The 15,329-nt window shown below is 28.7% G+C and overlaps 4 protein-coding genes across 4 annotated transcripts; 1 reads left to right on the top strand and 3 right to left on the bottom strand.

Annotated features, from left to right (window-relative positions):
* Positions 1–737: 737 nt before the first annotated feature.
* LOC145749766 (uncharacterized) lies at positions 738–1,631 on the bottom strand. The gene is made up of 2 exons (XM_082565627.1): positions 1,496–1,631; positions 738–1,280 (listed from the first exon to the last, which is right to left on the bottom strand). Exon 2 carries the CDS (start codon positions 1,263–1,265, stop codon positions 738–740), a length of 528 nt encoding a protein of 175 aa, XP_082421753.1. The 5' UTR covers positions 1,266–1,280; positions 1,496–1,631.
* LOC145750319 (uncharacterized) lies at positions 1,569–3,443 on the bottom strand. Its single transcript, XM_082566319.1, has 5 exons — positions 3,305–3,443; positions 2,615–2,734; positions 2,224–2,283; positions 1,783–1,889; positions 1,569–1,666 (listed from the first exon to the last, which is right to left on the bottom strand). Exons 1-4 carry the CDS (start codon positions 3,389–3,391, stop codon positions 1,833–1,835), a joined length of 324 nt encoding a protein of 107 aa, XP_082422445.1. The 5' UTR covers positions 3,392–3,443; the 3' UTR covers positions 1,569–1,666; positions 1,783–1,832.
* Positions 3,444–4,518: 1,075 nt separating this feature from the next.
* Positions 4,519–6,751, bottom strand: LOC145751168 (uncharacterized). The gene is made up of 6 exons (XM_082567269.1): positions 6,613–6,751; positions 6,397–6,519; positions 5,762–5,821; positions 5,526–5,642; positions 5,201–5,365; positions 4,519–4,920 (listed from the first exon to the last, which is right to left on the bottom strand). The coding sequence occupies exons 1-6, from the start codon at positions 6,697–6,699 to the stop codon at positions 4,747–4,749; spliced, it is 726 nt and encodes a 241-aa protein (XP_082423395.1). The 5' UTR covers positions 6,700–6,751; the 3' UTR covers positions 4,519–4,746.
* A 1,826-nt stretch (positions 6,752–8,577) lies between these two features.
* Positions 8,578–13,463, top strand: LOC145750007 (FAS-associated factor 2-like). The gene is made up of 10 exons (XM_082565913.1): positions 8,578–8,718; positions 9,094–9,234; positions 9,313–9,518; positions 9,693–9,813; positions 10,400–10,592; positions 10,970–11,076; positions 11,499–11,651; positions 11,748–11,871; positions 11,957–12,066; positions 12,491–13,463. The coding sequence occupies exons 1-10, from the start codon at positions 8,653–8,655 to the stop codon at positions 12,731–12,733; spliced, it is 1,464 nt and encodes a 487-aa protein (XP_082422039.1). The 5' UTR covers positions 8,578–8,652; the 3' UTR covers positions 12,734–13,463.
* The last annotated feature ends 1,866 nt before the right edge of the window (positions 13,464–15,329 follow it).

Raw genomic sequence — 15,329 nt, 5'->3', positions numbered from 1 at the left:
AATAGTTTAACTAGCGTCAACGTAATATATAAAACTATTGCTACTTCCCTATTTTACCTCTTGGACAAAAATTACTAAATGTTATGTCTTCACACGTTTTTCTAATTAATATTTTTATCTTGGCTTGCCAGAGGGTATAAAAGAGGCTTAGTTGGTATGTCACATGTTGTGATATCATCATTTAAATACTTAATTTAGCTTGCATATTGTAACTTACTGCTGAACAGAAAATGCTTGCGGCATATTAAAATTTGATATAAAAAAAACAAAATTTAATTTTGTTGCTTTGATTTTAAATTCTTTTTTATTAGTACTTAAAAAGCTTTTATTAAAATCACACTAGCTCTAAAAATATATTATTTATTATTGTTTTAAAGCATTACTAGATTTTTTACGGACTTTAGTGTTGGACTAAATTATCATGGCGTCAAAAAAAACACAAAAAGTTTAATTATTTTAATTCTAAACTAAACTAAAAAACTTGATTTAGTGGTTATGGTATTATAAGTACAATTCCGCTAAAAATATGATCTAAAAAACAAAGGGTTACTTCAGCGACAAGAAATACTTTTATAAATACCTTTACTTAAAAGATTTTATTTTATATTTTAAGCCAACTATATTTTTTCGCAAATCAATTACATTAGTTAAGTAGCATAGCAATTTTACATAGCACATATGAGTATATTTGAATATTGCAGCAAGAAAAAATTATTGTTATATGCTTGAATGTGGGTTTACATCAGTTTTTTTTCGTATTGTGGAACCACTCGATTTGTATCGCCCGCTATGTTTGGTTGGCCGTTGTTAGCAGCGTTCGGATTGTAGTTGCTAGCTTCGCTTGGCAGGCAGTTGTAAGCCATGTTCGGTTGGCCGTTGTTAGCAGCGGTCGGTTGGCCGTTGTAAGCTGCGTTCGGTTGGCCGTTGTTAGCAGCGTTCGGTTGGCCATTGTTAGCAGCGTTCGGTTGACCGTTGTTAGCAGCGTTCGGTTGGTCGTTGTAAGCTTCGCTTGGCTGGCAGTTGTAAGCCATGTTCGGTTGGCCGTTGTTAGCAGCGTTCGGTTGGCCGTTGTTAGCAGCGTTCGGTTGACCGTTGTTAGCAGCGTTCGGTTGGCCGTTGTAAGCTGCGTTAGGTTGACAATTGTAAGCCATGTTCGGGTGGCCGTTGTTAACCAAAGTTATGGTCGGTTGGGTGTTGGTAGCTTCGCTCGGTTGGTAGTAGTAAGCTACATTGGATGGGTCGGTGTAAACTACCCTCACCTCCATCGGAACTTGGCTAGTCTGCATTGACATTTACCAACATATAAACTTGTTTTACAATTTTTGATTTTTTGTCAACATTGAAACAATAGATTAGAAACATTGTAAACATCATGTTTTGCAATCGGTCGCCTATTTAATTGCATCGTTGGATTTATATAGTCCAATAATAGTTCCTAAAACTTAATTTTTCTAGTTTTTGTAAAATTTAGATGTCGTAAAATATAAAGCCTTACCTTCACCTTTCCGCAGCCGCCACAACAACCCACATAACCTATTGCACTTACTGTTTTTCTGCTATAAACAGCACTAGCAATAAAAATAATACTTTCTATCAAAGCCAGTACTCCGAGGACGATAAAAACTGCTAAGGCACTGTCAGCCTTTAATTTTATATGGGTTTTACGCTGTAAAATTGATACATAAACCAGTAAATATGTAAAAATATAAAATTCATATTTAAAAACTGTTAATAATACGCCATTAAAAATATATATTTTAATTTATTCATGAAATTATTTACATATCTGATGTAGATTTGAAAAACATACGAAAGATCCAACACCGTTATTATTACGTAACAAGGGAAATAATTGCTCCTATAATGCTAAAAGAAAGGTTGCAATTGATCTAAAATACATTTTTTATGTTTAAAATCAAATTTGATCTATTAGCAGAATTTTAAACTCGTTTTTAAAATGTTTTTGCCTCACGGGTATTTTATTGGCTTTAGCTAAAAAAGTTAACATTTTGTTTCGTATTTCAGAAAACCTAAATTTCTTGGTAAAACTGAGAAAAAAAATGTTTTATATTTTTTTGTGTATATAAAAAGAGTCAATAAGGTTAAGCCTTTGTAGCAATAGTATCGAGTTTATAAAAAATATCTATATGAATAAGTTAATAAAATGACTGTACTTAGTAATAAGGTTTATATTGCTTTATTTATACTTTTTTGACTACTCACAACGTTTGGAAAGACCCTTGCCTTGCCTGAGGCAATCCCGAGTGCCCCAGCTACAATCATCTATAAAAAAAATTAAATTTTACATAAAAAATATTGTTTATAACATTGCGTTAATCTATAATATACAGGCGATTGTCACAAGTTACATTAAAAAATTAGTCTTTTAACATAACAGTAGTCTGTTACATGCCTTATTATATATTTGATTATAAAAAACATATATTGTGTTGGTAAAAACACTGGCATCTAATTCCAGAAATTAATTATTATTTTAAACTTTAGCTGGTTTGTATTGGCAATTTTAAAAAAGATTTTCCTATTAAAAACGTTACCAAATTTTCATCAAATCGTATATTTAAGTGTAGAAGATCAAAATAATAAAATTACTCACAACAGCAGATGCAGTAAAACCTACAATAGATTGAGGTAAAGAATATACTTCAGCTGATGACTTAACGACTGAAATGACTAGCAAAACAATAAAAATCAATCCAATGAGCAATTCTGCCACCTTAAAATTAAATTCAGTTTATTGTAAATGTAATCAACATAATGGTCATTATTTATTTCTTGAATCACATCCTTAACAAGTCCTGAGTTCGATCCCCACTGATCTCATGCTGTAGCGTCCTTGAGTAAGGCGTTATAAACGGTACGAACTCCTGCTGAGCTAGCACTTAATTAGCAGATTAATTATGGGGCAATTATAATCTATAATATCCCAAACTGCCACAGGTATCTCGAAATTGGGTCGAAGTAACTCTCGTTATTCTATGTTTAGGTCGCGCATTCGACCTTCCCACATCAAGGATAAAGATATATATACAAAAAAAAAGTCTTGAAATAAATTTGGATTGTTAAGTATGGGAGAAAATTAAAGAAACTGTACATAAGAAAACAATTGATCCAAACTTTTAAAAAATGAAATTTCTATAGGAATAACCTATAAAATAAACTAGGTTTGCTTTTTTGGGGATTTTCATTAAGTTCCTACATTTACCAGTTTGATTGATATATTATAAAAAATTCAAGCATAGTTGTTTTTAGTATTATATTTTCAGCTTAAAATAATTAAACTTACTCCTAAGCGATGTAGAATATTTTTGTTCCGTCTCACAAGCGGAGATTCTGGCTGCATATTGTTGCAAGATGTTACAACAATTGACATTTTTTGTTTTAGAAATTAACATTAATATATAACCTGTTTATATTTGCAAAACTACAAAAAAATGATTCAATTTTTGAAATTAAATTAATTTAATAATTTTAAGATTTTGTAAACGTTATATATTCAATTATTACTGATATCTCTATTTTATTTGCAGGCTTAAATTACTAAACATAATTTCTTGTCCCTTTCTCGCAAAATAATCTTTGTTAAACTTGCCATCGGGTATAAAAAAAACCTCAATGCGTATTTCAGCATTTCATTTTTGTGACGTCATCCATTTTCTGATTTGTTGCTGAACAAAAAGTGCTCGCAGCGTATAAAAAGTTGACATAAAAAAAAAGTTTTAATTTTTAAAAAATGTAAAAGTTCGATTTGAATACAACATTCAAAAAACTTTGCGTTTCTAATTTGTAGCTATTGAAATAACTTGAGTTATTGAATTGTTTTTTTTATGTACAAAATTAAAAAGTAAACAATATATTTTTTTATAAATATTTACAAATTTTAATGTAAAATTAAAGTATCACAGCGTTTGATTAAATTGATGGTAAATGCCTAAAAATAATGTATTCCTGCGCCGCTATAAACAAGACTTGATTGCGATTAAGTATCATTCCGCTAAAAAAGAGATGGAAACAAAGTATTACTGCGCTGATGTAAATCAAGTACTTTTTCCATAAATAAACAGCTTAGTAACTTGTTTATGTATGTTATACATTAAGTTGCTTGTTTGTCTTGATTACTTAAAATTAATTATCGTTACAAAGCATTATTATTTTACAATACATAATAAACAATATAACATAGACATATGATGAACATTAACTTATGTACAAGAATAATATATATAGACCATGTTTAAGTTTCATATGGATATCATTTATACTTTCTTATATCATAGTACATTTTAAATGATTGCTATCTGTATAAAACCATGGTAAAATATGGGTAAATATAATATATATCCGTATAAAGCTTTGTTTTTACAACTCTAATAAATAAACTTAGTTTAAAATAAATAACTTCAAACTTTTTTATTTTTGTTGCCTAAGAAGTTTTAATATAATAAACCATATTAATTATTGACTACAAATCAGAAAAGGGTTTTGTTAAATTTTTTTTATTGAACTTTTACATTACAAATTCTAATCTTTTATTCAGAAAAAAAATCAAAGTTTACACATTTGCGATCACAAAAACTTTACATACGTTATTAGAACTTTAGTTTTACGTTATGAACTTTTTAATCTTTGACCAACAGTTTTTTTTTGCAGATTTATTGGGTTAGTTAAACAGCATGCAATTTTACAGAGTATATATAAGCATACATTATATACATGGTATTGGAATATTCATTGTAATTTGTTTGGGAGAGGTTCAAAATCAGGTTTCTGTTGTTCGTATTGTGGAACAACCTGGCCCGGTTGAGGGTAATTGACCCCGGACAAAGCTAAGCTCGGTTGGCCGTTGTAAGTTATTCCTACTCCCGCTTGAACTTGCCCGACAGAGACGGGGTGCGTCATTATCTAACAAAAAAACATATTTTACTATGTTTTGTAAAAAACGTTACGGTAGTTTAAAGAAGTTCTTCTTATACATTGTAAATACTACCGGTTATTGCGTCGGACTACGACCAAACAGGTTTGGGGTTTAGGCTGCACCAATGCCACATTATTTGCCCTTGAGCCAGGCGTTTACAGTTAGCTTAGACACATCCCAAACCGCATACCTTTACCCGATAAAAATACCAAAAACCTATCCCCTTAAGGGTGTATGGAAAAAATATTGCTTATTTAAAAGACTTACCCTTTGCTCTCCGCAGCCGCCACAACAACCATCATAACCCAACGAACTTGTGGTTTTGCAGCAAAATGTGGCACTTATAATAAACATAATCCCACTAACTAATGCCAGAACGACAATAGGAATGGTAATTGCCAAGATAATATTGTAGTCTTCAACATAAACCCCCTTAAATTTAAAACAGATTGTGGTTCTTTAAAATAACTTTAACTGTTTTCTCGAAAACTAATACATAAACGTTAGTTAAAGTGTTATCTAGAAAATGTTATTTATTTTTTAACAAGATAAACAGTATAAATTGTTTTTTTAACAACATAAAAATATTTACGAATTCTTGATAAACATTCTCAACAGGTTTGAGTACGCTCATAGCATACGACCCAGTTATGACATAAGCAAATGAAACGATAGCTGCTACAATGTCAAATCCCATATGCCAGTTGATCTAAATTTACAAAATATATAATGAATATAACGTAATGTATAACGGTATTCCTAAAGTAGCATGAATGCACATTCATACGGTTTATGTTGCTTAATAAACACAAGTATTTAAATACTTACAACGGTTGGGGTGGCTTGTGTGCTTCCTGATGCAATCCCAAGCGCACCGGCAACAACCATCTGTAATGCACAAAGTGTTTTTTTTATATATGGGTTTATTCTTGATGTGGAAAAGTCGAATTCGCGACTTAAACATAGAGTAACAACTGTTACTCCGACCCAGTCTCGAGTTGCCTTTAGCGGTTTGGGATATTATAGATCATAATTGCCCAGTAATTATGCTGCTGATTAAGTACTGGCTTAGCAGGAGTTCATACCGTTTATAGCGCCTTACTCAAGGGCGCTACAGCATGAGAGCAGTGGGGATTAAATCCACGACCTCGTGGTGGTGTAGCAAATGTTCTTACCACTACACCACGCTGCCGGTTTACAGCCCTGAGTTGGTCATTATAAATTTTATAAGTGATAGCCATTTTTGGCTTTGGGAAATTAGAGTTTTAATAATGCTTTACATATCATATGAGGCTGTTTAATCCCTGTTTTAAATATAACATTATATAACACGAATTGTGTTTGTCAAAATGTTTGTATTAAATATTTTGCGTTGGCAATTATAAAAAAATGCTGTCATATAACGTTTTTTTACTAATTGCTTCATCGCTTCTCAAGTCATGACTTTTAAAAAGGATACTTACAGAACCAACTGCAATGAAGCCAACCACGATTGCATTGGAAGATGAACCATAATCAGCTGATACAATTGACACTGAAGTAATTTGCAAACAAAGGAAAATCATTCCTATAATTGTTTCTGCTATCTAAATTTTTTTTTTTATTATCAAAATTTAACATTTACCAAAAATTCAGCCTAATAGATTTTTAAAACATAACATTGAAATATTTTAACTTACCCCTAGACCACGTAGAACATTTTTGTTTGTTCTCACAGCGGGAGATGCTGACTGCATATTGTTGTATGATGAAACGACAACAGACATTTTTTCTTTTAAAAATAAGCAATAGTAGAAAATCTGTTAATATATGATAAACTACAAAAATTTATTTCGAATTTTTTTTTTTATTTTGGGTAGTACTAAAAAACGTATGTGAACGTTAACTTATACCCTTCCTTAATCTATCCTTGCGCTTTCTAGTCGATTTCGCATTATTACTCAGCTCTTAGGGTAAATACTGCATTCATTTCGCGGTATAATACAAAAATGCCGTTCCGTCCTGTATTCTGGGAGTTGTTAACGTTTACATATGGCTCCGCACTATCCCTCATCCCGTACTTTAGGATTGTCCATTAACTATTGCTAACTTATCCTTTTTCAGTACGCCACTTAGCCTTCTTTTTACTCTTCCGCAATTTATGCTTGCAGCCTATTGGCTTCCTGCAGGCATGTAGACAGACTTATACGTGTTGGCTACTTAAAAAATCATTTTTCTTCGCTGTGACGTCATTTAATTTCCTGGTAAAAAAATAAATTTTTGGACTTGTTGCGGAACAAAAAGTGCTTGCGGTGTATAAAAATTTGACATTTTTGAAAAAACAAAATTCCATCTGGGTTATTTCTTGTTATAGATACTAGTTTGTTCAGAGGTACCTGTATAATTAACAAACTGAAAATGAAATAATTTAATATTTAATTTGGTTTAAACGTATGTCAAATAATTAAAATAAGTTTATTCTTTGTTACGAAAAACGTAAAATTATAGCTTTTTGAAAAACTTAAAAAATTAAAATCGTTTTGATTTAAAGATTTTAAACGTTCCAAAACAACTTATAAACTATAAAAAAAATATTTTAAGTTAAAATTATTGCGTTAAAAGGTCGCGGGAAATTTCCTTGCTTTCGAAACTAGACAGACTGGTTTCAAAGTTTTTTTCATAAAATGTTAATTTCGCAATTTCAAATTTCCAACAATTTCGCAATTTTCCAACAATGATTTAAATTTACACAACTCACGAAAAATTACGTTTTCATTAAAATGGATATTGATAACTTTAAACTGCATGAATTACAATTTCAGCAGTTTTTTTTATTTTTCAATATAGTTTTTGTTACAAAATTATACTTAAACAGCAAAGATACAGCGATAAAATATTTTTGCAATATACAGACGCCTGAAGCGAAATAACATAGGCTTATCTTTCATGTTGGCTTTGAACGCTTTGTACTATTGAATTTTTATATCGGTTGAATAAAGATATATAAAAGAAAACCACATTTTTTTTAACGTTTTCTTATAAATATAAATTCCATCAAATGTGGTACTAAAAAACAATGTACATTTTAAAATAAAAAGTGATTTTGAATATATATAAATAGGCTTATAGCTAAAATTTCTAACCAAGTATTAATTACAATTTTTTTTATTTTAAAGAAATTCCTGGAAGCAATATTGATTACTAAGTTTGGTGTTTGTCATTTATCAATATTAATTATAAATCACGGGCTAATACATTCGTGTAGTGTATGCAAAAATGACAAATTACAGTTACTTCCGAATCGAAAATATTCCTTAAAATTATGACAAAATTTGTGATTTTTACAAATCGTGTTGTTTCTTTTAGGTTAAATTTGTTTCTCAAATAACGTTTAATAAATCTGTAGCATAAAAACATGAACTATTACCAACAAAACAACGCATTTTGTTTTTAACAATTTTTTTTTTTTTTTTAATTTTAATATAAAGTATTTTAAGTACCTTTAAATGAAATATTTTTATTATTAATAACTTAATTTTATTTTTTTGAAAATGTCAAAGTATTAATTTGTAAATTGGTAAAATAGAGGATAAACAAATTTAATAAAACAAAAAACTTGATTTTAATGACATCACCATTCATAACAAAGTTACAACTTTTGTTTCTTGAAAGTAGGGTTTCGAAAAATTTCACAACAAGATAAATAAATATTTTAAAATTATTTAAAACAAATTATAAACATGGCAGAAGAGAATCAAAATGAAGAAATTAATGACGAGCTTACTGGCAAATTAATTCATTTTCAGGTTACTTGGCACTCTTTGTGCATTTCACAATTTACCTGCTTGTTTAAATATAAACCTGTTGACACAAAAAGTAAAAAAGTACAAGAAATGCGAAAGAATTTTGTTTAAATTGCGGTTATGACCGATGTGTGTAAATACAAAAAGATAAAAAAAACTTTTTTTAATTGTTTTTTGAGTATATTTTTTCGATATAAAACTTATCAGCTTATATATACTGTTTTAAATCGATTAAGTAATTAATTTTTAAATTCTATTTTTAGTAAAATTTGTCAAAATATAGTAAGAAAAAACTGCCAAAAAATCATTGTTGCATTGAATGTGGTTAAACAGTTTAGTAAATTGTTGTTATATATAAAAATCACATTTTTTCTGTAGGATGTAACCCAAATTGACGACTTGGCTCGATGTCGAACCATCCTTGAACAACATGAATGGGATGTTGAAAGAGCTGTGAGGACAACTTTACATGACCCAAATGACCCGGGAGTAACCCCAAACATTCCCCCTTCTCCCCAAGTAAGATGACCCACATCTATGGACAATTTTTTATGAAAAATTTTACTTTATAATAAAAAAGATTTTTGTATATTTTAGACAAATCACCATAGCAACCACGCTTCCCCTAGAACCCCACCTCCTCGACCAATCATACAAAACCATAATAACCTGGGATTTGGACCCCCCAGAATGTTTCACTACAACACCCCGACTCACCCTCCACATGGGTTACTAGGTTGGGGTTATTTTTTTCTAGTGTCCCCGTTTCGATTCACTTTTGATCGAGTGTTTGATATTTTAAGGTTTGTAAATAATAGGAAATTTTAAAAGTTAAATTTTTTTCAAATTTTTGTTCTAACATTGTAAAAACTAAGTTTACCTTTTTAACCCCAATTTGCAACATTTAAATATCTATCAAACTTTGTTTTTAATAATTTGTGTTCAAATTTTTTTTGTTTAATTTTTATTGTTTTTAGATTTGTGTGGAGATTATTTTTTCCTGATCCTCGTTTAAGAATAGGTGACCCTCGTGGTGATGTCATTTCATTCATTAATCAATTTAAATCAAAATATTCTCAACATCCAAACTTTTTCCAGGTATTGTTTAGTTAAACATAATCATTTTTTAATGCAAAAAACAAGCATTTTTTTGTATATTTTTATCTTTGATGTGGGAAAGTCGAATGCGCGACCTTAACATACAGTAATATCAGTTACTCTGACCCAGTCCCGAGTTGCCTGTGGCAGTTTCGGATATTATAGACTTTGATTGCCTGTTAAATATACTGCTACTTAAGTGCTGGCTCGAAGGAGTTCATATTGTTTATAACACCTTTCTCAAGGGCACTACAGCTTTAGATCAGTGGAGATTGAACCCACGACCTCATGTGTGGTGTAGCAAGTGTTCTTACCACTACACCACGCTGTTGGTCTCATTCTTAACAACATTAAAATTGTCATAAGACTTTTTTTTCTAATTGGAAATGTTAAAACATGTATATTATTTATGTAAATAAAATTCTTTTCAAACTTATTTAGTTAGTTTTTTAAACCTTTTAAAATACAATCTACAGTGTATAAGCTATTCATAAATGAGTGTATATTCTTGTTTTACATACCACCCTATGTTTTAACTACAACTACTATTATTTGCATTATAATTTAAAAATAATATAAATGTTAGGGTTCATATAAAGATGCACAAGAAGAAGCAAAAAAACAAATCCAATTTCTTTTAATATATTTACACAATGATGATTGTGAAGATACAGAACCATTCTGTGAAGCTACTTTATGTCATCCTGAAAGCATTGAATATATTAACAGAAATATGATGTTTTGGGCCTGCTCTATTCATAAACCTGAAGGTTTTAGAGGTATATAAATTTTATTTTAACTTACTAGTATGGTGATTTGTATTTAACACAACTGCATATACTTTTATTGGTAAAATATTAATTTAAATTTTGTTTTTGATACTGCATCAATTTCCTATTTGTTATGTTATTACAAGATTAACCTATTTTAAATGACTAATTATTAAATCATTTTATAAATTAAACTAGTTCAGCATTTGATTATTAGTTCAAATCAATTAGCATATGATATACTTATAATTGTCTATAAACAGCTGTTTGTAATTCCAACATTTACAAAACTGATAACTGAGTTAATAGTAAATATGCTTTTTCGTTTTTCAAAGGAAAAAATTGTGGAATAATATTTTTTGAATGTTAACTTTTTTAATTTTTAGTATCTCGGGTTTTAAGAGGTCCCACATACCCAGTATTGGCAGTTGTGTGTTCAGTTCATAACAGGATGACAGTTGTTGGAAAATTAGAAGGAAAATCAACATCTGAGGTAATACTTAGTAAACATACCAATAATATACTGTAAACCAGTACGTAAACATATAATATTGATCAAATAATTTATATCATAAAATTTAGGCAATTTTTGCAACATTATTGTATACCATTCATTATTTTTATTGATGTGCAAAAAATCTATATACAAAAAAAACGCAAGTTAAGTAAATAACAACATCACTTTTTTTCAGAAATAATTTAAACCTTCCACATAAAATATTTTTCTTCCATAAAGCAGGTTTTATTGTCCACTAGCACAATTAACCTTTAGCCCCAAAGATAGTTGACGCCTAAAAATTTTATTTTGGAAAAATCATTAGCCATTTTGTGACACTTATTTTCTATGCATTATATCAGTTTGATTCATTTTTATTAAAAAAATAAATAAGTTTACAAATTTTTTTAAATTTTTAGGAATTAATTGCACGATTGAGTGAGATAGTTGAGGCTTATGAGCCCACTCTAGTGGCGATAAGGGCCGAGAAAAATGCCCTAAACATGAACCAACTAATTCGCAAAGAACAGGATGAAGCTTATCAACGATGTCTAAGACAAGATCAGGAAAAAGTAAAAGTTTAAAAAATATTATTTTTTTTAAAAGTAAATAATTGTAACTGTAATTTATTTATTTTAAACAATTTAATAAACAAATGGTGTTTTTAGATGGATAAAAAGGAGAGAGAAAAAGAAGAAGTTTTAAAAATAAAAGAGAAGAAAGAAAAGAAGAAAAATGATAAACTTTTAGCTAAGCAGAGATGGCTAGATAGGAAAGAACTTTGTAAAAGCGGTAATTTTAAATTCAATAAAAAATTAATCATTTTTATTATTGATTTTCGTACAAAATTAATTTTTTATTTAATCATAATGTACAGAGTTAAATGAAGAACCAAATTCAGATTCTGTCGATGTAGTTTTATTAAAAATTAAGTTACCAAATGGTACAAGATTAACCAGAAGATTTTTAACAACTGACTCCGTCAAGGTAAGTGTATAGATTTATTTTTTAATAAATAAAAAACTGATGTATCCAAAAACTTTTCTGGGTACTTAAAAAAAATGTAGGATGGAATAAAACACATGAAACAAAGTATAATCCCAACTCTAACCGTTTGGAATTTATTTGTTTCATTTAATCTATTCAGTCTCCAAGATCTATTAAAAGGGAACTTTCTTTATTGTTGGGTCTAAAGTATTTGAAATAACTAAATGACTTATTTTGATTAAATTCATATATAATGAAACTTAGTGCACGATATATAAGTAAATAAAACTGACATTTGTGATGTGCCGGTAAATTATCACGGACAAATATTAGTTGCAAGTTGTAACCGTATTACAACAATTTGAATCCGTCTATAGCATGGGCTATTGACTATTTTTTACAATTTATAATTCTTTTATTCAAGGTCCTCCACGATTATGTTTACTCTCAAGAGGACTCCCCTCCTCTCTTCCAAATCTTTAGCAACTTCCCTCGACGCTGCATCCCTGGATGCTCCACAAAGGAAGTGGATGCAGGGGATGATCTCCCTACTCTTAAGGATGCTGGGCTGCTAAGGAGTGAAACTCTTAACATTCAAGAAGTATCAGGTGATGGAAGTTCCTCCGGATCAGAGGAAGAATCAGAAAATGAAGAAGAGAAAAGTTGATTAAGGAATGTTGTATTCACTCAATAAACAATTAGTTAAATTTAATTTTTAAGATGTTGCTTATATCTCTAAAAAAACTTTTTATAAAAGCTTTTAAACTTTTTTTTTGTAAAAATTATAAAGAACAAACTAAAACAACAAGTTAATATACTAGAACTAAATTAAAAAGGTGTATAAATATATTTCTTGCAATTGGAATTTAAAATAAGTTTTTTGGAAAAGTTATCTCATAGGTTACACTTTGTTAAATATTTGAAAAGGTGCACATTCGTGGCAGGTACAAAATAAATCTAATTTCTTGTCTCAGCTATTCAAGGGGTGTAAAGACAGTTAATTTAAAAGCATATTTATAACTCTATTATTATTTATTCTTAACTTACATTGTTATGTGCTTCTTATTATATTTTATGCTTCAAATTTATTGGTGATTGGTTAGAAGACTTTTTATTTAAATTTAGCATTTTAATGAAAGTTATGAATTAAAAATATATTGTAAAAAGATGACATATTTTTAACTTATAACTTTTATTAAAATTCTAAATGTATTGTCACATTGTTTATTAACTAAATAGGTGTATGTGCAATTTAACATAAAAAATATCTTTTTTCTTTAGGTATTTGTAAATTTTTCTTTTTAGTGTAATTTCTAACTATTTTTTATGCCAACATTAATAACTTCAATTTTGTTAAAAAATTCAACTACGAAATTTTTCTTTTAGTATATAACTATAATATAATAAATTCTAAGTGATATATATGTGTGTGTAATTTCTGTTGTGTTTTTTTAAAGCCATCACTTTGTGGGTTTAATTAAAGAAAACATTTAAATTTGTTTTAATGTTGTTGTTATTAGCAAAACTAACTGTTTTGTAATTCTGCTTAATTTGTAAAAATAAAATTACCGGGTCAAGTTTAGATTTATCAAATATTTTAATTGCATTTAAAAAAAACTTTATCAAAAAATACAAAAAAATATTTTTTACAAAAATAAAAAATACAAAAAATATTTTTTTGCTATAAAAAAATTAAATAAAAGTTTATGTAAATAAATACTTAGTTTTTGTATTTAAATTAATCTTTTTTTAGTAAAAAAATTTAAACAAAATAATTACATATAAAATGTAAATATTTCGTCTAATTATACATATTAGCAAGGGATCCCGTATTCCAGGTTATTCAAGTTTAATTATGACGTCATAATGTTGTGGTTACGTAATAATGTTGTGGTGGAAGGGTCGATTAAGTACGTGCATAGCAATCTAATAATAAGTACAACGCATTTTAACAGCTGACCAATCAAATTGAGGTATAATGTTCAAAGTAAAGGCGTATACGGAACAAATTCCTACTAATTATCAAATTATGAAATGCCAACGTTATATCTTAGTTAAGAAAGGATAATAATGTAGTTGTTTTTACAACATAGTTAATAAAAATTTACTTTTTTTTAGTAAAAAAAATTTAGAGTGTAAATGTTAGTAATTTTAAGCGTTTATTTTGTATTTTGGTTTGCCGCTAGGTGATGATAATGAGAAAATATAACCGCTGTTAATTTTTTGGCGTAAAAAATTATTTTAATAATTTAAACTTCGTGTTTTAGTAATATTTAAGGGAAATAAAGAATCTTAGATTAAGGGTTATTTATAAAGTTATTTATTAAAGAAAACTTTGTTTTTTTTGTGAACGTGTGAACTTAACAGTGGACATATCAATTATCTAATTTGTAATCGTGTTTTTCTGCAGGGAACATGTTGTTCAGCAATTTTTGAAAATTAAAAAAAACCTAAACACAAAAAAAATTGTTTTGACCTTAAATAGATGTAAACTAAACGCTGAGTTGCAAAAAAGTAAAATAAAAATTAGAAAGAATAAATTTAATTTAACTACATTTAATGTTTTTATTCTTATTTAGGTCATTAATTCGTGACATAGTTTGTAGTATGTTGTTTTTATGCTCTTAAAATAGAGCACAGTATGGTTATGATCTTTTGAAGTATGCTTAACCTCGATAATTTACATTTCCGTTTTGCTTTTTTCCCTAGCGACGCTGTTATTATCTTATGACATAAGTTTTTGCAAAATAGAAATAACTTTTATGGTAATCATATAGCGAAAATGGTGGAATTAATTAACAAAACTTATTGCTCGTTTTAAAAGACAATTTTAAGGTTTCGAGGTTAAATAAGTTGGTGATTACACGCCACAAATTTGATAAACAACTTCTAGTTAAAAACAAGCATTTTTCTTGTTAAATTGGTAATGTTAAACACTTTATAACTTGTTAAAGATTATTTACACTAAAAATACATGTTAAAAAATAATTCATTTTACATAAATACCATTCAAATTTGAAAAAAAATCAAGTATGTTTATGATTAGAAGTTGTTTAAAATTTCGTCGTTTATTATTGGTGTTTCCTTAATAGTAAAACGCCCAGCTATCAATTTCACGGGCTTGTTATTTAGCTTCATGATTTACGTGTATGCTCTGTAACATAATATTTGCGATATCTATGCGTTGTTGTTTGTGAAAAATAAGCGAGTCACGTGATAACGGCTAACCCGACGACAATGTGTAAACAACATCTATGAAATTC

Source organism: Corella eumyota, chromosome 4 (assembly GCF_963082875.1).
Source record: "Corella eumyota chromosome 4, kaCorEumy4.1, whole genome shotgun sequence".
NCBI classification, from domain to species: domain Eukaryota; kingdom Metazoa; phylum Chordata; class Ascidiacea; order Phlebobranchia; family Corellidae; genus Corella; species Corella eumyota.
Note: the sequence above shows the minus strand (reverse complement) of the source record. Positions and strands in the feature narration are given on the sequence as shown.

Coding starts and splice junctions, on each gene's coding strand:
- LOC145749766 (XM_082565627.1), bottom strand. CDS start 1,265: ATGGAGGTGAGGGTAGTTTACACCGACCCATCCAATGTAGCTTACTAC.
- LOC145750319 (XM_082566319.1), bottom strand. CDS start 3,391: ATGTCAATTGTTGTAACATCTTGCAACAATATGCAGCCAGAATCTCCG. Junction 2,735..3,304: donor ATATTCTACATCGCTTAGGA/GTAAGTTTAATT, acceptor TTTAATTTTAAG/GTGGCAGAATTGCTCATTGG. Junction 2,284..2,614: donor GTTTTACTGCATCTGCTGTT/GTGAGTAATTTT, acceptor TTTTTTTTATAG/ATGATTGTAGCTGGGGCACT.
- LOC145751168 (XM_082567269.1), bottom strand. CDS start 6,699: ATGTCTGTTGTCGTTTCATCATACAACAATATGCAGTCAGCATCTCCC. Junction 6,520..6,612: donor ATGTTCTACGTGGTCTAGGG/GTAAGTTAAAAT, acceptor AAAAAAATTTAG/ATAGCAGAAACAATTATAGG. Junction 5,822..6,396: donor GCTTCATTGCAGTTGGTTCT/GTAAGTATCCTT, acceptor TGTGCATTACAG/ATGGTTGTTGCCGGTGCGCT.
- LOC145750007 (XM_082565913.1), top strand. CDS start 8,653: ATGGCAGAAGAGAATCAAAATGAAGAAATTAATGACGAGCTTACTGGC. Junction 10,593..10,969: donor TAAACCTGAAGGTTTTAGAG/GTATATAAATTT, acceptor TTTAATTTTTAG/TATCTCGGGTTTTAAGAGGT. Junction 11,872..11,956: donor GAAAGAACTTTGTAAAAGCG/GTAATTTTAAAT, acceptor CATAATGTACAG/AGTTAAATGAAGAACCAAAT.